Source organism: Mandrillus leucophaeus, unplaced genomic scaffold (genome assembly GCF_000951045.1).
Source record: "Mandrillus leucophaeus isolate KB7577 unplaced genomic scaffold, Mleu.le_1.0 Scaffold64, whole genome shotgun sequence".
Classification (NCBI taxonomy): domain Eukaryota; kingdom Metazoa; phylum Chordata; class Mammalia; order Primates; family Cercopithecidae; genus Mandrillus; species Mandrillus leucophaeus.
The window spans coordinates 4,295,991-4,322,214 of NW_012106919.1; the positions used below are offsets into that span (position 1 = coordinate 4,295,991).

Here is a 26,224-nt window from a genome sequence, read left to right on the forward strand (position 1 = left end):
ATGAGAAAATTGGAAAAACACTTGCTATAGTTATATATGTTTACTTTGCAGAAAGAAGTACATGATTTGGAAATACAGTTAACTGCGATTACCACAAGTGAACAGTATTATTCAAAAGAGGTTAAAGATCTGAAAACTGAGCTTGAAAATGAGAAGTATGTTTTCCATTTATCTAAGCATAGCTTATGTACTCAATTCCTAAGCTTTCTGGTGATAAATAATAATTTAATTATATTTAATATTTATTTGAATGTATTTGAAATTATATTTTTATTCTTAAGGATCTAAATAGTGTGCTAATTTCATTGCTAAGGAAAGTACATATCACTGACATGAAAAAGAGTACACCGCAAAGTTTAGAAATACTTTACATCAATGTGCTCCTTTTCTTAGAGGTATTTAGTTCCTCATAAAAATAATCATTTTCAGTTCTAACTAGTTGTTTTGGTTGTTTTGCTAAATTATTTTATAGGTTTTTGTTGATAAAGTGTCAAAATAAAAATTTATTTCTTACATTATCCAAATAAAATATTGAATTGGATGATTTTACCTACGCAGTAAGTCTAATTTGGAGAGAAAGCGGGGGAAATTATTATTGTATTATTACTCAGAGAAAAGTAAATTCAAGTAGCCAGTCTAGTGGTGGTGAGCATGATTTTCCCCTTTTGGTGGCTTCTCAGTGCTAGATTAAATAAGAGAAGTAAACAGTTTATGCAGCATCCTCTCCCTTCCTTTTTATCTAATCTCTATTTCTAGTACCTTTTCAATAGTACTTTTTTAAGGGCCCTAGGTAAAACTCATCTATGAACTAATGTCCCTTTTAATGAATGGACTGGTTAGTTATTTGTATTTTAATGTACATTTGTTATCCTTAGTATATTTGCTTTTCAACTTTTCATGGCTTAGTGAAACGCTTTATCTCCTCTTTGATGAATTTCCAGTATCATTAAATAGAAATAGATAATAGATGCTCCTAAAATCACTCTGTAGAGCCACATACTCCTCTGCCTTTATTTAAAATTGATATTGTATGTAACCAATACAGCAATAATCTCTCTTCCAAGGTAGAACATTTGAAATCTTTTAAGAGCAAATTAGGTGTTGTGCACAAAAGTTAAACTTAGGTTTTTTTTTTTTTTTTTTTTTTAATGAAGCTGTCTTAATTAAACACAGGTCATGCCTCATGTACTACTTTAATCAAGTTATAGGAAATTTGAAATAACTTCTAAGAGACAGTCTAATGGAGAGGAAAAAATTATTGAAAAAAATAATGTACTTTTCAAAATTTGTGGAAAGTATGAAAGGATGAGCATACAGGGAACATGCAAGGAAATACATTGTGTGACATTTGAAAATTTAGTAAAGAAAAATTTCAAAAATATATAAATTAGAGGGAATAATGTAATGATCAACCTATCACCCGTCTTCAGGAATTATAAACCAATAGTCAATTTTGTTTCATGTTTTTCCCCCAGTCCATCATTCCTTTCCCCTATCATTATGTTGAATTAAATTCCATATTATGTCATTTCATTTGTAAATATTTTGGTATGACTTTTTTAAAAAAATAGGCTTAAGAATACTGAATTAACTTCACACTGCAACAAGCTTTCACTAGAAAACAAAGAACTCACACAGGAAACAAGTGATATGACCCTAGAACTCAAGAATCAGCAAGAAGATATTAATGTGAGTTGAAGAAGAAAGTGCTGGTGACTTAGTTTTCTTCCAATTAGTAGGTTAGAATAGATGACCTCTAAAGATCCTTTGAACTTTAAAGTCTGATTGCTTTAGAGCTAAAACTTTGTTTTAGAAGAAAAATATGCATATTGGTCTTATAGGGTGGTAATGGGTGACAGAGGCTACCCTCTGATTAATGTGGAGGCCACTCCTAGAACAAGTTAATCTAATTTTAGGCATCAAGATTTTTAAAAACCATCTAGTCAATAGGTATTTATTAAGTCATATAAGATTGTGGAGGATACAATGATGAATAAAATGTCACCCTTTCTCTTTAAGAACTTATGACTTAATAAAAATAGTAATTTCTCACATAGCTTAAGCAAACTAGTATGTCATATGTGTTGTTAGTGGGACAAAGTGTTATCAGAGTTTGCAGGATCACTTCTGCTTTGGATAAAGAGAAGGCTTCTGAGAGACTATAGCATTGATTTTGGTCTTAAAAGATGAATTATGAGTTCAGTAGGTAACAATGAATGGAAAACATTACTTGAAGTGACAATATGAACAAAGGATACAGACTCAAAGTAACACTGGAAAAACAAATGAGACTTGTTTTGTTAACTATTGTATAGGGATTGTTGGGAGAATAATTAAAGTAAGGCTTAAAATGTAGTATGAAACTATACAAGTTGAAAAGCCCATTTTTTTTTTGCTTTATATATAGCTAAATAAATTTTATACTGACAGATAAAGGTCTTAAATAGTAGTTTAATTTTATTTTTGTTTAAACAAAATAATTGATATAAACAATGTTATTTCTTTAGAATAACAAAAAGCAAGAAGAGAGGATGTTGAAACAAATAGAAAATCTGGAAGAAACAGAAACCCAATTAAGGCAAGACTAACAAATTGGCCTTTTTTTGTCTAGCAAAATATTTTGATATTTCTTTTCTATTAACTTGTTATCATTAATTTAAATTGGACTGATATTGAATATTGTATGAAGTAAAAATTAGACATAAATCACTGTTGTGGAATCCTGCTTAAAATAAAATTATAATAATGTCTACTTTGTGCTTAGTGTTAAAACTTAGTGAGATTAGACAGAAATTTTAAAGCATCATAAACCTTCTAATTCTTTAATATTTAATTAAGAAAATATATTAATCACATTTCATAAAATATAGAAATCTTAAAAATTACTTCTAATCATATGAATGATTATAATACTGGAGTTTTATACCCACTCTATATTTTAAAGAATGTATTTGGTTTTTGCTTATAACCATACACATATAATTTTATATGTGGTTTTTCCATTTGATATTATTTTTAGCATTATTAATGTTTTTATGTTTTTTCACAGTCATCTATTTTATGTCCATCTACCAGTCATTCAAGTGGATGTAATGACATTATTTTTGTCATTTTTACTTTTGGATATTTATGTTTTTTAGTTTTTCACTTTTTTTTTTTTTTTTTGGAGACTGAGTCTCGGTCTGTCACCCAGGCTGGAGTGCAGTGGCGCGATCTCGGCTCACTGCAAGCTCCGCCTCCCGGGTTTACGCCATTCTCCTGCCTCAGCCTCCCAAGTAGCTGGGACTACAGGCGCCCGCCACCTCACCTGGCTAGCTTTTTATATTTTTTAGTAGAGACAGGGTTTCACCGTGTTAGCCAGGATGGTCTCGATCTCCTGACCTCGTGATCCGCCCGTCTCGGCCTCCCAAAGTGCTGGGATTACAGGTGTGAGCCACCACACCCGGCCTCTTGTTTGTACTTATATTCTGAAGCATTCAGTTTTGGCTTTTTACATTTGGTTAAAGAATGTGGTCTTTAAGACTTCCTTATTTCGAGTTATTTGAGATCTTCTTTAGACCTAATAATTTTATTATAATGTAACTCTTCCATTTTCTTTTAGAAATGAACTGGAATATGTGAGAGAAGAGCTAAAACAGAAAAGAGATGAAGTTAAATGTAAATTGGACAAGAGTGAAGAAAATGTATGTTGTATTTAATAATGGATTGTATCACAAAATTTCAAATCGTAAAAGCAACACCACATGTCTAAACTAAAATAAAGGGAAGTATACTGTTGTATAAATAATAGTGATCTAGAGACTGTCATCAGCCATCAACCTTAAATATTTAGGAAAAGTTGGATTATTTTACTACTAATCTGTTATCTATATCTGGAAGAAATAATGGCATAATTCTGATTTTCTTTTAACATATGTTCGATATTTAATGTAGACTAACATTTTTTAGGCTAAACAAAAGGCTCATACTTCAGTAATATAAAATATATGGATGACAAATTGTTTAATAATTTTGTGTCATGCTTTGGTGAATATGATATCAAATTAAGATAATAAGGTTTTTAGGGAAGAGTGTCATGAAAATGGAATAGTACAAGATATGTGACATGATTATAGTATATATTATACAGAGTGGAAGAAAATTGTGCCAAAGTAGAAAGATCGATCTAGATTATGAGGTCTTTGATTGTGTTTTTTTCATTCATTCAACAAATATTATTGACCACCTACTATGTGTCAGGCACGGTTCTGGGTGTTACATTTGAATTTCATTTATTTGGTAGATAGCAGTGATCTAATTAAAGTTTTTTATTGAGGAGGTGACACCGTCTAATATTTGCGAATGGAATGGGGAGAGATGAAAGGCATTGGAATCAGTTGGGAAGCTATTAAAAGTCATCTTGAAAGTTCTAAAAAAATCTTGGAGAAGACTCTGGCCTAGTTCAATTCATACTTATTCCCAAGTCAATCATTGTGGCTAGGGGATAGAGTAACCTGGCTAAGCCTGAGCGGCATGTCCACTCATAGAGATAGAGTTAGCCCCCATCAAATTACATGAACTGAGCAGGACTACTGTGAATTTTATAGTAGAGGAATTCTTGCAGGAAAGGGTGTTGGCCAGACCACAACATAGGTCCTCTATTTGGATACTATTAGAGTCTATAGAAAGGACATCTAATTCAAACTTAAGCTAGGGCATGCTTCCTGAAAGAAGTCACATTCAGTGTGAAGTTTTAGATTAATAGGAATTAGTGAAGGACAGGTGGTGGACACAAGTATAGCAGGGAGGATAATATTCTAAGTTTAAAAAAACATAAACATTGTATGTGTAAGTCTGAAAGTATCAGAGCATGGCATATTTAAGTACAAAAAATTCATTGTAACTAAAAGATGGAGTTTAAGGTAGTGGTGGTAGAGGGCAGAGTGAGGAAAGATGAGGGTAGGGAGAGGTAAGAATGGAGAGATGAAGGTGGGGAAAGATGAGGGTGGATCATTTAAGGCCACTTAAGCTGCATTTAGGAGTTTGAGGCCATTGAAGAATTTTGACATGAGGATTGTTAAAATTATATTTACACTTTTGAGAGCTGTAAAACTATTGAAACAGTTCAAGGATGAGATAAGGTACCATTTTAAAGGGCTTACAATAGACCAAGCACGTTCTAGGTTCTTTCTATGTGTTATTTCACTTAACTAGAAGTCATTATTGCTCTTATTTTATAAAGTGAGAAATCAGACCTCCAAAGGATAAAAACCTTCAAAAGGTTACATGACTAAGAAAGAAGTAGTAGAGCTGGTCTTCTACATTCTTTAAACTATACCACGTTCTCCTCCCTGAAAAACTATTTTTCTTTTAGTTCATATTTATTAGTTAAATTCAGCCTGAAAAAAATGAACTACATGAAAAAAAGAATTACATACTTGGTATGTAATTCACTACTTTAAAATTTGTATCAGAGGCCACTGCAGATCATTAAGCCTATTGTTTGTTCATGGAGAAAAACATGAATTTAATTTTTAATGTAAAATAAAATCCTCTATTAAGAATTTAAAACACAATTTATTTTGCCAATATAGAAAATATTAGTGACGATTTAAGGAAAAAAATGAAATGCATGACAAATTTTTAGCATATTTCAGTTTCCCATATTTTGATTTCAACTTACCTGTTAAAACAGTTTCCCAGAAAGAATTCAGGTTGTAAACACTTCCCAGATATTTTGTGTGACATTAAATTTCGTTACACTTTTCTTCCCTCAATCTGCTACCTTAGTTCCGACATTTTTTAATTTTATATATATTTTACCTATCTGAGCCTCAGTTTCTTCATCTCTCAAATGGAGATAATACCTATCCTTTCTATCTCATTGGATTGTTGCAAAGTTCGGAATTAAACATTGCAAAGATAAGAATGATGAATGTTGACATATAAGCAGTAACATAAAAATGATTTTTTAACTGAGAAAAATTATATATATTTATGGTATACAAAGTGATGTTTTGATGTATGTATACATTGTGAAATGATTAAATCATGCTAGTTAACATATTCATCACTTCACATACAAAGATGCGTTTTTTTTAAAAAAGGGATGCTGAGGCTGAGTGTAGTGGCTCACACCTGTAATCCCAGCACTTTGGGAGGCCAGAGTGAGAGGATCACTTGAACCCAGGAATTGGAGGTTGCAGTGAGCTATGATTGCATTTGTATTTAGATGATCTTTATTAAAATTTGTGATTTTAGTATAATTTTTATATTAATGGAATTACCATGATTTTGAAGTGACATTTATCAGTACTTTATGCAATATTTTTATTAGTCTGAAATTGCCTGTTTTGACTGGAATACTGAATAAAATAGCTATAATTTCTCAAAATTTTTTAGTGTAACAATTTAAGGAAACAAGTTGAAAATAAAAACAAGTATATTGAAGAACTTCAGCAGGAGGTATGTATTTTTTATAAATATTCTCAAAATCAAACTGATATTTTCATCACAGTTTTAGAGAATAATGCTTTCTCTTCCTTTAGTAATTTGAGTCTAAGTCAGTGGCAAGGTAAGTTTGAATAACTTTAGTACTAAATATAATTATTTTTACTTTTAACAGAATAAGGCCTTGAAAAAAAAAGGTACAGCAGAAAGCAAGCAACTGAATGTTTATGAGATAAAGGTATTTGACATCTTTTTTTTGTTTTTTAAATATTAATAAATGAGAATTTAGATATTTTATTCTACTTGTTTATGCAGTATAAATTGAAAAGTTGAAAGGTTGTTAACTTTTTAAATAGGGGAGATCAATTCTTTTAGTTGTAATAGAGTATACGTCTGTGATTTAGCATGCACATATCTTCTTAAGCTTGGATTCAAGCAGCTTAAGAATATATGTGCATGCATGAGCTCTTTGTGTGTGGTCATATTCCCTACCTCCATATTAAAAAGTGAAATTGAGTAAGTAGAATGGATTCTTGGAATCTACATTTTAAAAAGCTCTATGTGTGATTATCCTGCTGCAGAAGGGGATTGAGAACCATTTACTTGTATAAAACAAATTAAAACCTTACAGTATAAGCTCCTAATATTAGAGCCATATTTGTAACTTTATTCCTATGTCTTTGAACAATGACTGACAGTAAGTATTCAATAAATAGTTTTTGAATTATGAATGGAAAACAGCAGTTCTCATTGTATTAATTATGTGCTCTTTGGGAGGAAACATAAAAATCTTATACCTTCCTTTAATGGTATTTGAAATTAAAAATATGTAAATGTGATTAAAAATTAAGTCAAGGATTTTCATAAACTGTTGACATTCTATATAAACATAGCAGATTCATATATCTTATAATTCAGCTCTTCTACTCCTAGGTAGAGTAAGGAGAAAGGTACAAAAATATTTATAGCAGCATTCTTTGTATTAGCCCCAAACAGAAGACAACACAAATGTCAATCAATAGTATAAAAATCAGTCAATAAAAAATAACACCAAAATAATCCAGATGTTAGAATTAGCAGATAAAGTCTTTTATGCAGCTATTATAAACATCCTCAAAGACAGAAAGGAAAATATGGTCATAACGAAAGATCAAATGGGGAATGTCAGTGAAGAAATGGAAACTGAAAATAATCAAATGGAAGTTCTAGAACTGAAAAGTAAAATGTCTTTAAAAACCGAAACCAAAACCAAAGCCAAAACCAAATGGTCCTAATAGTAGATTGAAGACAAATGAATCAAGTGTCAGTAAACTGGAAACTGGATAAGTAGAAATTATCTAGTCAGAGGTACACAGAAGAAGATTTTTTAAAAGAGGAATAGTGCCTCGGTGGCCTGTAGAACAATAACAAGTGTTTTTAAGTGTGTAATTGGAATCCTCAAGTAAGAAGAGAAAGAGAATAGGGCAAATAAAATTTTCACTTTTGAGACAGAGTCTCACTCTGTCACCTAGGCTGGAGTATGCAGTGGAGCGATCACAGCTCACCACAGCCTCGACCTCCTGGACTCAGGTGATCCTCCTACCCTAGCCTCCTGAGTAGCTAGAACTACAGGTGTATGCCATCACATCCAGCTAATTTTTGTATTTTTGGTAGCGATGGGGTTTTGCCATGTTTCCCAGGCTGATCTGGAACTCCTCGGCTCAAGTGATCCACCTGCCTCAGCCTCCCAAATTGCTAGGATTATAGGTATGAGTGACTGTACCTGACCTTGACAAATAAAATTAATTGAGAAATTTCTCAAAAATTTATCACACTTAAAACAAACTCGCAGATCCATGGCCCTCAGCAAATCCAAAGCAAGATAGACACAAAACCATATGCCGGCAGTCATATCTTAGTCAAAGTGCAAAAACCAAAGATAAAAAGAAACTTTTAAAAGCAGACCAAAAAAAATGTCACATTGCACAACAATGACATAGATACATATAAAATGACATAGATGGTGACTGACCTTGTATCAGGACAGTGAAGGTCAGATGACAAACGAATGACTTTTATAAAATGCTAACAAAAATAAACCATCAACTGAGAATTCTGTATGCAGCAAAAATCTTTATAAAATGAAGACAACATGACATCAAAAGCTGTACCCTAAGCAATAGTAAAGGAATTTCTTCAAGCTGAAGGAAAATGGCATTAGATGGAAACTTTGATCAATAGAAGAAGTGAAAAGCACTGGAAATGGTAAATACTGAGATGAATTTAAAAGGCAACATATTTTTCTTTTAATTTTAAAAGGGTATATATGGCTGCTTAAAGGAAAACAAATTGCTATTATAGAGTTTATAATCGATGTGACTTCCGTAACACAAAGGACAAGGGAGTAAATATAACTATTTTGTTGTAACATTTTTACATTGCATATGAAATAGTTACAATATTAACACTTAGAGTTTGATAAGTTAGTGATATATACTATCCTCCTTACAGCAACCACTACAAAATAATGCAACAAAGTATAGCTGTCTTAGTTTAGGTTTCTATAACAAAGTACCATAGACTGGGTGGCGTATAAACAATGAACATTTATTTCTTACAGTACTGGAGACTGGGAATTCAAAAATCAAGGCACTTCAATATTTTGGAATCGTTTGTTTAGAATTGGTATTATTTTTCCCTCAATAGCTTTGTAGAATTCATCAATAAATTCATCTTGGCCTGGAAAAAAAATATGGGCAAAGGACTTGAATAGATATTTCTCCAAAGATACACAAATGGCCAATAAGCACATAAAAATGAAAATATGCTTAATATCACTGATCATTGCAAATCAAAATCTCATGAGATGTTACCTCATATCTGTTAGAGTGGGTACTAATGAAGTAATAGAAAATAACATGTTAATGAGGTTGTGGGGAAATTGGAACTCTCGAGCACTGATGATGGGAATGTCAGATGGTACAGTCAATGTGGAGAACAATTTTGTGGCTCCTCAAAAAAATAAAATTAGAATAACTATACGATCCTCTCATTTCACTTCTGGATATATACCTAAAAGAATTGAAAGCATAGTCTCAAAGAGATATGTGTTCACCTATGTTCATAGCAACATTATTCACAATAGCCAAAAGTTGGAAGCAACCCATGTGTCCATTGACAGAAGAATGTGTAGACTAAAGGTGGCCTCTGCATACAGTATTCCATACAGTATGGAAAATGTTTTGATGGTTTCTACTAAAACTACACATGCATCTACTGTGTGATCCAACAATTATTTTCCTAGATATTTACTTAAAATAAATGGAAACATGTCCACTAAAAATCTTGTACAAGAATATTCATGGTAGCTTTATCCACAATGATAAAAAATGGAAACACATAAAATGTTCATTAAGAAGAGACTGGATAAACAAATTTGGTATATTCATACAATGTAATACTACTCAGAAGTAAAAAAGACCTACTGATACTCACAGGAACATGGATGAATCTTGTAATATGCTGAATGAATAACCTATATACAAGAGAGTGTGTTTGGCATGATTTCATTTAAATGAAGTTTTCGAATCGACAAAACCAATTTATGGAGACAGAAAGGACAATGGTTGCCTCAGTAGGGTACTATTAGTTTGTTAAGGGATATGAGGGAACTTTCTGGGATTATGGAAACTATGTCTTGATTGGTATTGCCATTACATGGTTTTAAAAACAATTTGTCAAAGCTTATTAAACTTTACACTTAAAACCTTGCATTTTATTACGTGTAAATTATGTCTCATTGAAGTTGAACTCATCGATGAAAGCTACCGGGCCTAGAGTTCTCTTTATGCAAAGGCTTTTAATTTCTGAAACAACTTAATCATAGTTACAGTATAACTTAGTTGTTCTATTTCTTCAAGTTTGATAAATAATATTTTTCTGGGTTTCATCCAGTTCATCTACATTTTCTACAGTTTCAGAATTGTCTGTAGCATTTACTGGTAAAAACAGTAATATCCTGTTTTTAATCTGATGTTGGTTATTTGTTCCTTCTTTTGTTTTTTTCTTTATCAGTGTCACCAGGAGTTTGTCAATTTGGGAAGTTTTCTTCCGTTTTTTTTTTTTTTTTTGAGACGGAGTCTGCCTCTGTCACCCACACTGGAGTGCAGTGACTGTGATCTCGGCTCACTGCAACCTCTACCTCCTGAGTTCAAGCGACTCTCCTGCCTCAACTTCCTAAGTAATTGGGATTACAGGCGTGCGCCTCCACGCCGGCTAATTTTTCTATTTTTAGTAGAGATGGGATTTCATTATGTTGGCCAGACTGGTCTCAAACTCCTAGCCTCAAGTGATCCACCCATGTCGGTCTCCCAAAGTGCTGGGGTTACAGGTGTGAGCCACTGCACCCGGACCTATCTTAAGATGAATTCTTAGATCATTAATTTTCAGTCTTTCTAATGTACACATTTCAAGGCTATAAATTTCCCAAGAAGTATTGCTGTATCTGTGTCCTATAGGTTTTGATATATAGTAAATTAGTGTTGTTTAGCCCAATGCCCCCCCCCCGTATTTCTTAATTTCCAAATTTAAGGGGACATATTGTGTTTTTGTTACTGATTTCTAGCGTAATTGAATTGTTATTAGAGAGCACACTCTGGTATGACTTTAGTACTTTGAAATTTATCGATATTTGCCTGATGGCCCAATATATGGGGTCATGTTTTATAAACATCCCTTACATACATGAAAATAATGTATATTGTATAGTTGTTGGGTAAAGTGTTCCTTTATGTAAAGATTACCAGTTATATTCTTTATATTTGTGTATCTTTTTTTGATTCTGTACCTCTGCTTATTTTTTATTTGTGTTTTATTAAGTAGTGACTGAGATAGATGTGTTTAAACATTTTACACAATGATTGTGGATTTCTGTCCTCTTATTTGCAGTTCTGTTAACTTGTCTTTATTTCAAGCTCATATTATTGGGTATACATTATTTAGAATATATGCAACTTTTTATTACATACAATAGAACTTTATATGTACAGTTATTCCCTTGGTTTATAAATGGGGGATTGGTTCCAGAACCCCCCAAGAATACCAAAATCTGTGCATACTCATATCCCCTAGTCAGCCCTGTGGAACCCATGCAAACAAGAAGTTGGCCCTTCATATATGTGAGTTTCATATCCTGTGGATACTGTATTGTCCATTTAAATTTGGTTGAAAAAAAATCCACATATAAGTGGATGCAGTTCAAACCCATGTTGTTGAAAGGTCAACTGTATACGTGATATATATCTTACATATTTATATATAATGGAAATTGTTGTTAAAACAAGATACCTCCTTTATCTCTAATAGAGATAAACTTGCCTTAGAGCAAGTTTTTATGTTGTTATTATAACTATACCATTTTTTATTCTGTTTTGTGTTTGCTTGTTGTATCTTTTAAATCTGTTCACTCTTATCCTCTATCTTTGTGTTTTTTTGGTTTTTTTTGTTTTTTTGATACGGAGTCTGGCTCTGTCTCCCAGGCTAGAGTGCAGTGGCCGGATCTCAGCTCCCTGCAAGCTCCGCCTCCCGGGTCCACGCCATTCTCCTGCCTCAGCCTCCCAAGTAGCTGGGACTACAGGTGCCTGCCACCTCACCTGGCTAGTTTTTTTTGGATTTTTTAGTAGAGACGGGGTTTCACCGTGTTAGCCAGGATGGTCTCGATCTCCTGACCTCATGATCCACCCGTCTCGGCCTCCCAAAGTGCTGGGATTACAGGTGTGAGCCACCGCGCCCGGCCTATCTTTGTGTTTTAAATGACTCTTATAAATAGCATGTAGCCAGAATTTATAATTTTATGCACTCTGACAATCTTTGTCTCTTTTACTGGTATATTTGGCCTTAGACTACATTATCTCCTTTATCTCTTATGTCTTACTTATATGTTAGTATATTATTATTGTTGTCATGTACTTTGATGATTTTTTTTCTTAGGGTTTTGTATTGTCCAAGAAGAAAAAAAAAAATAGAGTGAACTGGGGATGAGCAGTACTTACAGGCTGAATATTTCTAACCTGAAAATCCAAAATCTAAAATGCTCCCAAATCCAAAACTTTATAACACAGACATAATGCTGCAAGTGGAGAAGTCCATGCATAAATACTTAACACATACTTTTTCATATACAAAATTATTAAAATATTGTATTAAATTACCTTCAGGCTATGTGTAAGGTATATACAAAATATAAATGAGTTTTGTGTTTAGACATAGGTCCTATCCTTAGGATATCTCATTAGATATATATAAATATTCCAAAATCTGAAAACATCTGGAATCTGAAATATTTTTAGTCCCAAGCATTTTGGAAAAGGAATACTCAGCCTCTACTGAGAATATTTAGAGTTGATGAAAGACATGAATTCACAGATACAGAAAGAGAAATTTATACCAAGCAAGAAAAATTAAAAGAAATCCACATCTAGACTTGGTATAACTAAAGAATATTGGACACATAGAAGTATTAAAAGTAGCAGGAGAGAAACGAAAGATCACCAGTGAAGGAATGACAGATTGCTCATGAACATCTCAACAAACAACAATAGAAGTCAGAAAACAATAAGAAAGTATTTTCATGGGCTGAGAAAATTATTGTCAACATTAAATTTTGTCCACAACATACCTATCTTTTAAGAATGTTGGAGAAATAAGCATAATTTTATATTAAAAAGTGGGGAAAATGTGCTTTTCAAGAACACTTGGACTGTTTAACAAAAATGATCATATAGGCCAAGAATAACTAAAGCAATCTTTAAGAACAAAGTCGGAAAATGTGCCCTACCAGATGTAAAGATTAATTGTGTAGCTAAGGTAATTAAGACAGTATGACATTGGCACAGAAGTTGTCAAGTCAATTGAATAAAAGAGAAACCGAGACAAAGATCCAGGGGTACATGGTAACTAGACACAATACAGAAGTGATATTGCAGATATGTAGTGCTAGAACATTTGACTATCTACATGTAAAAATATGGAAGTCTACCTCTACACTACATACAAACACAAATTCCTTAAGGATATAAATAAATGTGAAGGGCAGGGCTTCAAAACATTTGAAGATGATGTGGGACAATATCTCTGTGGCCTGATAGTAAAGAAAAAGTTCCTAAATAAGATTAAAAAACACAACTATATTTGAAAATATTGATAAATTCATATATGCTATAACAATTTCTGGTTACTTGGAAAGTAGAGCAACAAACCTCAAAGTTGGAGAAATATTGCCACTTTACATATATAATGAACAAAGGATTAGAACCCATTAAATGTAAGTAAGAAGAAAATGAAGCACCAAGTAGATAAATGAGTAAAATATATGAACAGAGATGGTCACAGAACAGAAAACATGAAGAGTTAAACATGTTACATAATTTTCTGGAAAATGCAAATAATACAACAAAACTTCAGTTGAATACTTTTATGTGACAGTATCAACTCTTGGTGAGGTTTTGAAGCAGGAAAAGTCATAACCCTGTTGCTGGGAATTTAAATTGGTATAAATGCATATGGAAAATAATGTCATTTTGTAAAGTTGTATATGTAACCTGCCCTATGACCCAGCAATTCCAATCCTAGGTGTATACTGTAGAGAAATTCTACATTTTCACCAGGAGATGTTTACAAGAACATTCATAGCACTATTGTGTGTATCAGTCCCAAAATGGGGACAACTCAGTGCCCTGAACAATTGATTACATAAATAAACAGTGTTATATTCATACAATAGAACACTACTCAGCAGTGAAAATGAACGAACTGTATTTTTACACATAAGTATCTGAAGCGTAACTGTTCAATGAGAAAAGCAAGCCAGAAAAATAATATACTATGACAACATTTATATGAAGTTCAAAAAAAAATTGAAATATTGTTTAGGGATACATAATTATGCAATGAATCTATAAAGAAGAGTAAGGGAATATAAGTTAAGAGTGGTTTTTATGCTTAAAAAGGCAGTAGGGGAAAGCTAATGAAGAGGGAGGGGCATTTAATAGCTTTTATCAATATTGGTAATGGTCTATATACAGTCAATGATTGACTCATGGATACAAAATACAGTCTGATTCATCATTATATTACCTATAACCCTCTTCCCAATTCCTGTCCCTGCTGTATAACACCTTTCCAGTATTAAGTTAGCCCTAAGATAAAGGTGAATATGAAGGGTGCTAATTCAGGGCTTTCCTTCCCTCTTGATAATTTCTATATTTGAATTATATCTACACAACTCAGTAAATATTTATACAAAGTATGTGAAAATAATATAAATGGAAGTTGTTGCTTCTTTATAGAAAATTAATCTCATTAAGAAAATGCCTTTTCTTTGAATCACATGAGTTTTCTGTCCAATGGAAATACTTATTCTAATAAAGCATATTAAACAGAGTAACCAATGTAAATATTGTTGAGAAATTCATTAAAAATAAATGCATGGATGTTTATTTTATGTTACTTGTCAAGACAAAATACATATTTTAGGGGAGAAGATAGATTTTGTGAAGATAAAACACTTCTCACCGTATGAAAATGTAAGGCGAGTGATCCAACCATAATTTCCATGAATAAGTAATCTTTTAAGATTCACAAAACCACAAAATGAATATGGAATATTTTTAAGTAATCCATAGCATTTACTAATATTCATGTTATTTTTCTTTACTTAAAGGTCAATAAATTAGAGTTAGAACTAGAAAGTGCCAAACAGAAATTTGGAGAAATCACTGACACCTATCAGAAAGAAATTGAGGATAAAAAGATATCAGAAGAAAATCTTTTGGAAGAGGTGGGAAAAACTTAGTATTAAGAACTTATTATACTAAAAATCTATATTTTTATTAGGATTTTAAGAGAAAAGTAAAAAATTCTTAATTTTTAAATTATGATTTTAAAAAAGGTTTGGTAAGTTTATATTAGAGTCAGTGTATCAGTTTTTATAGAAGCTAAAAGTATCCTTGTTATTCTAAGTATTTGAGTATATAATTATTTTGAAAGAGTTAAATGATTGCCACAGTGGTATACTGTCATCTTATTTCATAGAACACCCTGAAAAAACCCCAAACAGTGCATTTTCTACTTGTTTTTCCAGTTTCCTGGTGTTTGAGGTTTGCTTTTATTTAAGTAGAACATACGCTTTTTACACTTGTTTGTTTTTTGCGCATTTATTTTAAGAAACTTTTTTTTGCTTATTTGATAGGTTGAGAAAGCAAAAGTAATAGCTGATGAAGCAGTAAAATTACAGAAAGAAATTGATAAACGATGTCAACATAAAATAGCTGAAATGGTAGCACTTATGGAAAAACATAAGGTAATTTTTTTCTCCTTATATAATGAAAATTATTAATTGGAGCCATATTTCTGTTAAATAATGGTGCAATCAAGATAGTATTCTAATTTGTCAGAGAAGATTATTGGAACAGTGACTTACTATAGCTAGAGTACCCTTGATGCCCATTTCTCCAAGTTCAGATCTTAACCATACAAAGTTGAGCCTGTGTGTCACATCCTTGAGGAAATCGCTCTTTATTATCTGTGATGAATAGAAGTAATCACTCTTTTTCTGGATTCTCCTAGTAGTCTCTTATAGCACTTTCTACCTTATGTATTTTTAAGTACATAACCAGGGTAAGTATCTCATTGACATCTAACACATAATGGGCTAAATCGATTTTTATCAAAGGAATAAATAGATGAAATACTTAGTGTTTGATGTTTTTGTGTCTTATGTTTTTAATTGTTGTTTTAGAGTATCCATCTGTTAAGGAATTAAGCCTCATTCCCCTTAAGATTTGGAGAAGAGGTAGGGTATACCTACCTATTCATTAAAAAAAAAAAAAAAAAGCTGCTGGAATACGAGATTATTATGAGGGAACCGGTGAAGATTTAAAAACAAATTTAAATAACATTGTGAACTCATAGATTTAAACACACTTGGTATGTTTCAATCCAGTGCGGCATCTGTCCTTATTGATAACTCACATTTTACCACCTTTGGCCAGCAGGAGCCTCTTCAAGCTGACTGGCAAGTCCTTTTGACTTAACTCTAATTTTCTCTGACAACTTTCTTTAAGTTATGACGAAATGTTTAAGGCTTATATTTCCTGTCCCAGATTTGAAATCAGCCAGTTTTGTAGAAGTCCTGGTGTTTCTGGCATATTATTAAATGTTAAAATTCAATGTTTCCAGTAAAAGAATTATCTTTTGCTCTTAGGTCATTTTCAAGACTGTTGTGTGTTTCACTGTTGAGGTTGTTTGAATGAAAAAATATAATTGAAACATTAAAAATATATACCCATATATCTTACTGAATTTATAAACATAATTTTCTGCAAAATTAAATTAAATACTAAATAATTAATTAAATACTAAATTAAATATTGAAATATGTTAGGATACCAATCTTATAATCTATTCAGTTTTAATATATCTAAAATGTCTTCTTTGTTTAATATAGCACCAATATGATAAGATCATTGAAGAAAGAGACTCAGAATTAGGACTTTATAAGAGCAAAGAACAAGAACAGTCATCACTGAGAGCATCTTTGGTGAGATACAGAAAAAATAGCAGTAACGGCCAGTGTTCATAATGTCAGCAGTGACTGGTGGTAAAGAATAATATTAAGTAAAACTAAATTTTGAGCTATAGAATCAGAGTCTTAAATCTGAAAGGGATCTTATAGATCTTCTAGTTACATGTTTTTTTCTAATTTAGTTTTTGAAATAGGGAACAAACTATTTTTTCAAGTGAAATTTTATAAACTCCAGTTAACAAATAAGTTTGGAGCTCTGATTGAAATTGGGAGAGGAGGCTGGGATAAATTGGGAGAGAACGAGGAGAGATATACTGTGTGTTAAATTTTTCTTTAAAGAAAACTGTAAAAAACTTGATTTTTTTTTTTTTTTTTTTTTTGAGATGGAGTCTTTCTCTGTCCCCCAGGTTGAAGTGCACTGGCAGGATCTTGGCTCACTGCAAACTCCAGCTCCTGGGTTCAAGCAGTTCTCCTGTCTCAGCCTCCCAAGTAGCTGAGACTACAGGTGTACATCACCATGCCCGGCTAATTTTTGTATTAATATTTTTAGTAGAGACGGGATTTCACCACGTTTGCCAGGTTTGCCTCAAACTCCTGACCTTGAGTGATATGCCTGCCTCTGCCTCCCAAAGTGCTGGGATTACAGGCATGAGCCACTGCGCCCAGCCCAAAAACTTGTTTAAATGAGGTTTTTAGCTATGTTAAGCTAGCAGCCTTTATATCCGTTGACTTTAAAAGTATCTATATTTTATGAGTGAATTTATTTCTCTGTAATATTGAATTTACTCAGAGCACTAGTTTATATTTTCATTGTCTTGAGAAATATATGGAAGCTCTTCTAAACTTTGTGTTTCTTTTTCTTTAGGAGACTGAACTATCCAATCTCAAAGCTGAACTTTTGTCTGTTAAGAAACAACTTGAAATCGAAAGAGAAGAGAAAGTAGGTTTTTTTGCATTATAGACAAAATGATTGTAAGGTTTAGGGCAATTTTGCGTTTTTAGAAATATGTCATATTATAAAATAATTTGATAAATTTCGGTAACGGGATGAGAAAATAGTTTTTCCCCATAAGCTTTTTTTCTAGAAACATTTAGAATATTTCCTAATGTAAATGCAAAACACATGTAAATATAAGTGTACTTTTAAGAAAAGGAATGTTTTTAAATATACTGTATTTGAGTAACATTATCTGATATTAAAATGCTTATATATATAAAATGTTTATATTTCATATTAAAATGCTTACATAGAATGCTAGATTCCCACTTTTAGTAACCTTAGGAGACGTCACTTCAACGAGATAAACAATTAATTTCTTCTTTTGATAGTCAGGAATTCAGCCTAGCCAGCTAAGTTAAGAGAGGTCCTCCTAACATATATATTTAGATATGCTTTTTTTGAAGAGATTCATCATGTTTCAGAAAAAAAGGCTATCTCTGTAGTGTTTTACAGTTTGCAAAGTGAATTGATTCACACTATAAATGACAAATACTAATTTTTTTTTGCTTTCTATGAGATAGGAACTGTGTTTAGTACCCTACTTACATTTAATTTAATCTTTACAGCAATGTTATATGCAATACTTTACTATTATCTTCATTTTGACAGAGGTTACATTACTTATTCAGGATTACATAGTAAGAGAGCAGAATGACTAGATTTCAAACCTAGGTCTATTTTTGTATGGCTTCCAACCTATTCTCTTAATCACTCTGCAACAGCTTAGATAACATACACTTTCAATTTCAAGCCTCTAAGAATTTATTTACTTTGTTTTCTGCATTTAATTCCTTTCATCCTTTTCTATCTTGGAAAATCTCACACATCTTTCATCTTATAGTTGTGAGCTTACTATATTCATATGTATTCTCATAGCACTGTTTTTAATGTTAAAATGGTTATTTCACTTTGTGCCCTCTATTATATTGCAAGCTCTGCAAGGGCTAATTATGCCTTATTTATCTTTGTTTTCCCTTTATCTGTGTACAGGGCTTTGACATTTTTATATTTTCAATTAAAGGACTAACAAAATGGCTTTCCCTTCATCTGCAATAATAAGATTCATGCTTACCTTTATCCTACTGTTTCAGTAGAAGAGGAATTCTTCTGTGGCTTAACTCTCGATGCTATTAAACCCTCAGCAATCTTTACTTTTTACTCTAGTCAGTAAACATAAATAAGAATTATATTACTGTAGCTTGTATCTCAAGTTCTTTGGCTCTCACATAAGTAGAAATTAACATCAGGCCAAAGAGACATTTTTCTCAGGGAAGGTTTAATAGGCTTGTGGCTTAATCAAAGCAAGGGAGCAGTTTACGGCAAAGGTATCTCAGTGCTAGCTCCCTGAGGCTCAACTCTTGTCATTTTAGAAGCTGAGGCAGAAAATGAAATGATGTACAAGCATGTTTAGGCAAAATTTTCTTTGTGTTTGCACAATGGGGCATCATGCTCTGACATACATTGCATGATCAGAAAATGATGGATAAGCCCTGCCTTTGTTGGAGATGTTAGTATTAAAATGATATTATAATGAGGAAAAAATCAGTGAAAGGTCAGTGTAGGAGCCTGTCTTGTCTTCAGCAGACTGGATCTGGTCCAGTTCTTATCGAGAATGCCAGAGCCTCACTCACCTTGAAAGATGGTCAGGTTCTTATCAGGAATGCTAGTTTCTCACTTTTAGTAACCTTGGGAGACATCACTTCAAGGAGATAAACAAGTAGTTTCTTCTTTTGATAGTTAGGAATTCAGCCTAGTCAGCTAAGTTAGGAGAGGTCCTCCTTCTGCTATGTGACTTGGGTCAGCTTATTAAGGGAGACAGGAAGGTAGGGGAGAGAATATGCCTTGATATGTGAGGCTCATGGGGTCTTGATTACCATGTCTGTGGTCTACCAGGGCTGAATCCCTTCCCTATACTGTCTCATTTCTATCATCTTATAAAAACTTAAACCATTAAACTGCTTAAGCTGCTATACTATCTCTGTTCTTTTCTTAAGTAGCAGTCTATTTTTTCAGTTCTTATCTCCTCACCTATTACAATTTAGCTATTGGCCTAACTGCTTTCTTGACTTGGGTCACACTGAACTCCTTATTAACAAACTTAAGGGCTTCTTTTTTATTTGCATATCAAAAAAAATTTAGGACCTCCATTTACATCGTATTGTGTTTCTTTCTGATCATTTATCTATGAAAAAATATATAAACACGCACACGTGTACACATGCACACACACAAATATGCCTGTACATAGATATATATAAAAAACTTGGGCTTGTGATAGATTGTTTTATTCAAAATGTATGCTGCCCTTTTCTATTAGGGTCCCTCCCAAAGGAAGAATTAAATATTTCCACCTTGCTGACTTCAGATTTGGCCAAATGTTTTATTTTGCCCAATGGAATGTGAGCAAAAGTGGCATTTCTGAGAGGGTGTTTTAAGAGACACCACATGGTCTTCCCAGCCTCTCTTTTCCTTTGGCCTTGAGACTGACATAGAAGTTGCTTCTTCAGCCTAGATTCCTGGAGATGACAAGAAGTAGGGTAGAAACCAGTCTATAATTGACATGTAATGTGGTTGAGAAATAAACTTCTCTTGTAATCCACTAAGATCTGGGGTTGTTACTACAGTATAATTTAGTCTAAACTCATTGATATCAGGATTTATTGTACACATAAATTTATATTGTTTAATAAAAACACATTATGTTTATATTTTATAAAATATGAATACAGAAAACTACAAAAAGGGTAAGAATAGCCTACAAACCCATGTCTCAGAGTTTACTGTTTTTCCATCTGCTTTCCAACTTTCCATATACTCAGATTGGACTAATAGTTATAGAGATAATACCTTTAGGTGTTCTTCTTCTATTTAAAAAGTGTCCACTTTTATTGCATTGTCTATACTATTGTTACTTTTTGAAAATTTCTTTGGTGTTTTTTCTAATGCTGTAAAATATAGTCAGTATTTATGAATGTACATGAGGTCATAAAATGAAGGTATAATTATAATCTATAGACTGATTATCTAGCTAATGATGAATGCTAATTATACATACATATATACATTATCATGTTAAATTACACTTTTTTTTTTTTTTTTTTTGAGACAGAGTCTCGTTCTGTCGCCCAGGCTGGAGTGCAGTGGTGTGATCTCGGCTCACTGCAAGCTCTGCCTCCCGGGTTCATGCCATTCTCCTGCCTCAGCCTCCCGAGTAGCTGGGACCACAGGCACCTACCATCATGCCTGGTTAATTTTTTGTCTTTTTAGTAGAGACGGAGTTTCACTGTGTTAGCCAGGATGCTCTTGATCTTCTGACCTCATGATCCACCCGCCTCGGCCTCCCAAAGTGCTGGGATTACAGGCATAAGCCAGCATGCCTGGCCTAAATTACACTTTTATACACATTTTAAGAATGTAAGTAATACATACAAATGTAAAGGAAAATGTTGATGGAATTCTAGAGCTTACATCCCAGAATAACTTTTATCTATTTTGGGCGTGTATCACTTCATATGGCTCCTTTATGAAAAAAAAAAAAACAAAAAGAACCATAGTCAGATACACTTACACATACCAAGAACAATAAAGAAAGAATACCTTTGAAAAAATGCCATATTAGTTACTTTAAACTTTAATGTACATATTATATTTGAATTTATCAGAAAAATAATTTGAAATTGGAATTGCAGAATTATTAAACTTAAGATAGATATTTCTTTACAAAACATTTAATAGTTCTTGAAAGAGTTTAGATTCTAAGGTGAAGAAAACAGACTGAAAAACATTTTGAAGAGGGAGGAAAGTTGTAGGTACCAGTGTAGTTTCTTTTAATTAAGCTTTTTATTTTGAGATAATTGTAGATTCACATGCAGTTGTAAGAAATAATATAGAGAGATCCCATGTATCCTTTATTAAGTTTCCCCCCATGGTCACATCTTACAAATTGTAGGATAATATCACAATCAGGATTTTGACATTGACACAATTAAGATACAGAACAGTTCCGTCTCCATAAAGATTCCTCATGTTGCCCTTTTATAGCCACATCCACCTCCTTCCCTCACCCCTGGCAATCATTAACATGTTCTCCATTTCTATAATTTTGCCATTTCAAGAATGTTACATAGATGGATTCATACACTATGTAACCTTTTGTGACTGGCTTTGTTCCTTGGAGATTTATCCAAGTTGTTAGTCCAACCCGAGTATGTAGAAAGTTGGAAAGCAGATAGAAAAATGTAAATAATTTTTTTAGTTTTTTTTGCCAAGTAGTATTCTGTGGTATGGATGTTCCGCAGTTTAAGAGTTTGCCCAGTCAAGGGTACCTAGTTGTTTCTAGTTTTGAGCTATTGTAAATAAAGCTGTTATGAACACCAGTGTACAGGTTTTCGTGTGAACCTGTTTTCATTTTTCTGAAACAACTAATGGTATGGCAGTTGCATATTAGTTTCATAAGCAACTGCCAAACTATTTTCCAAAGTGGTGGTACCATTTTACATTACCATAAGCAATGTATAAATGATCCAGTTTCTCTGCATCCTTGCCAGCAGCAACTTGCTATTTTTATTTTAGTTATTCTTGTAGATTTGTAGTCATAATTCATTGTGGTTCTAATTTGCATTTTTCTGCTGTTGAACAGTGTATTAGTGTATTCTCATGCTGCTAATAAAGACATACCTGAGACTGGGTAATTTATAAAGAAAAGAGGTTTAATTGACTCATAGTTCCTCAGGGCTGGGGAGGCCTTAGGAAACTTACAATTATGGTGGAAGGGGAAGCAAACACATCCTTCACATGGCAGCAGGAAGGAGAATGAGTGCCAAGCAAAGGGGTGAAAGCCCCTTATAAAACCATCAGATCTTGTGAGAACTCACTATCATGAGAACAGCAGCATGGGAGCATGGGGTTAACCAACCTTATGATTCAGTTACCTCCCACTGGGTACCCTCCCACTGGGTACCCTCCCACAACATGTGGGGATAATGGGAACTACAATTCAAGATGAGATTTGTATCTGTGTTTTTATTTTTAACTAATTTTCTAATTAGACTTGTTTTTACCTGTTGAATTTTGAGAATTCTTTATATAATGTAATTATTAGTCCTCTGTCAGAGGACTTAGTCCATTTGTGTTGCTATAACAGAATACTTGAGACTGGGTAATTTATAAAGAACAGAAATGTATTTTTCTCACAGTTCTGGAAAATGGGAAGTTCAAGATCAAGGTGCCAGCATCTGGTGAGGGTCTTTTTGTGGCATCCTCCAGAGGGAGAAATGCCCTGTCTTCATATGGTGGAAGGCAAAAAGGCAAAGAATAAAAAGAGGGCAAAACACGCCTTTTTATGATGGGATTCCTGCCACCCATAAGGGCAGAGCCCTCATGGCCCTGTCACCTTCCAAATGTCCTACCTCCTAACACTGTCACAATGACAACCAAATTTCATCATGAGTTTTGGAGGTTACAAGCATTCAAACCGTAGCATCAGATATGTGGTTTGCCAGTGTATGCTCCCAGTCTATAGCTTGCCTTTTTATTCTAGCAGTTTTTTTGCAGAACAAAAGTTTTTAATCTTGATAAATTTTAATTTTTCAGTTTTTCCTTCTATGGATTGTACTTTTGATCCCAAGTCTAAGAACTCTTTGCCTAGCCCTAGATCCCAAAGACTTTGTCCTGTGTCTTTTTGTAAAAACTTTAGAATTTTATTTTTTGTACTTTATGTCTTTGATCCATTTTGAGTTAATTGTTACATAAAGCGTGAAGTTCAGTTTTTTGCCTATGGATCTCAGATTGCTCTATCACCAGCTGTTGAAAAGACTACTTTATCTCCATTGAATTACTTTCAAACTTTTGTCAAAAACTAGTTAGGCATGTTCTTATGGATCTATTTCTATGGTCTTTATTCTGTTCCACTGATCTATGTGTCTCTTCACCAATATCACTGCCATGATTATAGTAAGCCTTAATATCAAGTAAAATGATTCTCCTCCTTTATTTTTCTCTGTCAAGATTGTTTTGGATGTTTTAGTGCCTGTTACTTTCCATATATTTTAGAATAAATTTGTTTATCTTTACAAAAAAACCTTGCTGGGATTTTGATAGAAAATTTGTTAAACCTATAGATCACAGTTTGAGGAAAATTGACATCTTTGTTGAGTTTTCAAATCTATAGCATGGTATTTTTCTCCATTTGTTACCTATTTGATTTCTTTCATAAGCATTTCACAATTTTCATTATATAGCCTCTGAACCTGTTTTGTTAAATGTATATCTATTTCATTTCCTTTTTTGCAATTGAAAAAAATAGAAATTTATTCTTTTTATTAATTTTTAATTGACAAATAGTAATTGTGTGCATTTATGAGGTGCAGTGTGACATGTTGATATACGTACATGTACATTATAGAAGATTCAATCAAGCTAATTAACATGTCTATGACCTTACCAGCTTATCATTTTTTTGTGGTGAGAACTTTAAAAATTTTTTAACAATTTTGAAATACACAATATCTTATTATTAGTGGTGGTCATCATGCAGTGCAATAGATTGTGTTTTTAATTTTGTTTCCTATATGCTCATCATTAGTGTATAGAAACATGGTTGATTTTTGTGTTTATTTTGTATCCTGTGCCCGTGCTAAACCTATTTATTAGCTCTATAATGCTTGTTTTTATTCTTTGTGATTTTCTATGCAGGCATTTGTCATCTGCAGGATGACTGGAAAGGATAAAACACTAATATTAATAAATACAATAATAATAATTATATTTTATTTTATCCTTTCCATACAATGTGATTTAATTTCTATTTATTTATTTATTTATGTATGTATTTATTTTTGAGACGATGTCTTGCTGTGTCACCAGGCTGGAGTGCAGTGACGTGATCTTGGCTCACTGCAACCTCCACCATCCGGGTTCAAGAGATTCTCCTGCCTTAGCCTCCCGAGTAATTGGGACTACAGGCACATGCCACCATGCGCAGCTAATTTTCATCTTTGTAGTAGAGACAGGGTTTCACCATGTTGTCCAGGATGGTTTCGATCTCTTGACCTTGTGATCTGCCTGCCTCGGCCTCCCAAAGTGCTGGCATTACAGGCATGAGTCACCATGCCTGGCCTTTATTTCTTTTTCTTGACTTATTGCAGTGAGTGACTAGAACTTCCAGCACCATGTGGTAGACATTATAATAAGTGGTGAGAACATACGTGCTTGCAGTATTGATAAATGTAGGGAGAAAACATTCAATTTTTGAATCAAGTATGATGTTAGCTGTATATTTTTTTCTAGATTTAAAAAATCAAGTTGATGCAATCTCCTTGTACTAATTTAATTAGAGTTTTAAAAAATCATGAATTGGCACTTGATTTTATCAGATGCTTTCTCTGCATTGATTGATATTATTATATGATTTTTCTTTTTAGCTTGTTGATGTGGTGAATTACCTTAGTTGATTTTTGAATGCTATTCCCTAGAATAAATCCCATTTGGTGTATGACATATACATATGGAGAATATGTTTCATTTACCTTTTGTATTTTTTGTTTCAATTTCATTTAGCTATGCTCTGATCTTTGTGATTTCTTTTCTTCTGCTGAATTTGTGTTTGGTTTGTTCTTGTTCCTCTGGTTCCTTGAGGTGTGTCCTTAGATTGTCTATTTGTGCTCTTTCAGACTTTTTGACGTAGGCGTTTAATGCTATGAACTTTCCTCTTAGTACTGCTTTTGCTGTATCTCAGAGGCATTGATAGGCTGTGTCACCATTATTGTTTAGTTCAAAGAATTTTAAAACTTCCATCTTGATTTCATCGTCGACCCAAAGATCATTCAGGAGCAGATTATTTAATTTCCATGTATTTGCCTGGTTTTGAGAGTTTCTTCTGGAGTTGATTTCCAGTTTTATTCCACTGTGGTCTGAGAGAGTACTCGATATAATTTCAGTGTTCTTAAATTCATTGAGACTTGTTTTGTGGCCTTTAATATGGTCTGTCTTGGAGAATGTTCCATGTGATGATGAATAGAATATATATTCTACAGTTGTTAGGTAGAATGTTCTGTAAATACCTGTTAAGTGCATCTGTTCCAGGGTATAGTTTAAGTCCATTTTTTCTTAAATGATTTTCTGTCTTGTTGATTTTCTGTCTTGATGACCTGTCTAGTGCTGCCAGTAAAGTATTGAAGTCCCCCACTATTATTTGTGTTGCTATGTATCTAATTTTTTTTTTTTTTTTTTTTTTT

At 32.9% G+C, this 26,224-nt stretch overlaps 1 protein-coding gene across 4 annotated transcripts in view; it reads left to right on the forward strand.

Annotated features, from left to right (window-relative positions):
- Nucleotides 1–26,224, forward strand: part of SYCP1 (synaptonemal complex protein 1) — a 111,437-nt gene that overhangs the window by 58,460 nt on the left and 26,753 nt on the right. For 3 of the 4 annotated variants that reach the window (XR_001008313.1, XM_012000814.1, XM_012000813.1), the window contains exons 18-27: nucleotides 52–155; nucleotides 1,572–1,689; nucleotides 2,508–2,578; nucleotides 3,602–3,683; nucleotides 6,382–6,444; nucleotides 6,605–6,667; nucleotides 15,128–15,244; nucleotides 15,656–15,766; nucleotides 16,913–17,005; nucleotides 17,856–17,930. Coding sequence is in view for 3 of the 4 variants with exons in the window: in XM_012000814.1 (XP_011856204.1) it covers nucleotides 52–155; nucleotides 1,572–1,689; nucleotides 2,508–2,578; nucleotides 3,602–3,683; nucleotides 6,382–6,444; nucleotides 6,605–6,667; nucleotides 15,128–15,244; nucleotides 15,656–15,766; nucleotides 16,913–17,005; nucleotides 17,856–17,930 (897 nt within the window). In the remaining variant the exon portion in view is untranslated. The remainder of the gene's footprint in view (nucleotides 1–51; nucleotides 156–1,571; nucleotides 1,690–2,507; nucleotides 2,579–3,601; nucleotides 3,684–6,381; nucleotides 6,445–6,604; nucleotides 6,668–15,127; nucleotides 15,245–15,655; nucleotides 15,767–16,912; nucleotides 17,006–17,855; nucleotides 17,931–26,224) is intronic. The other variant, XM_012000815.1, reaches the window with a different exon arrangement.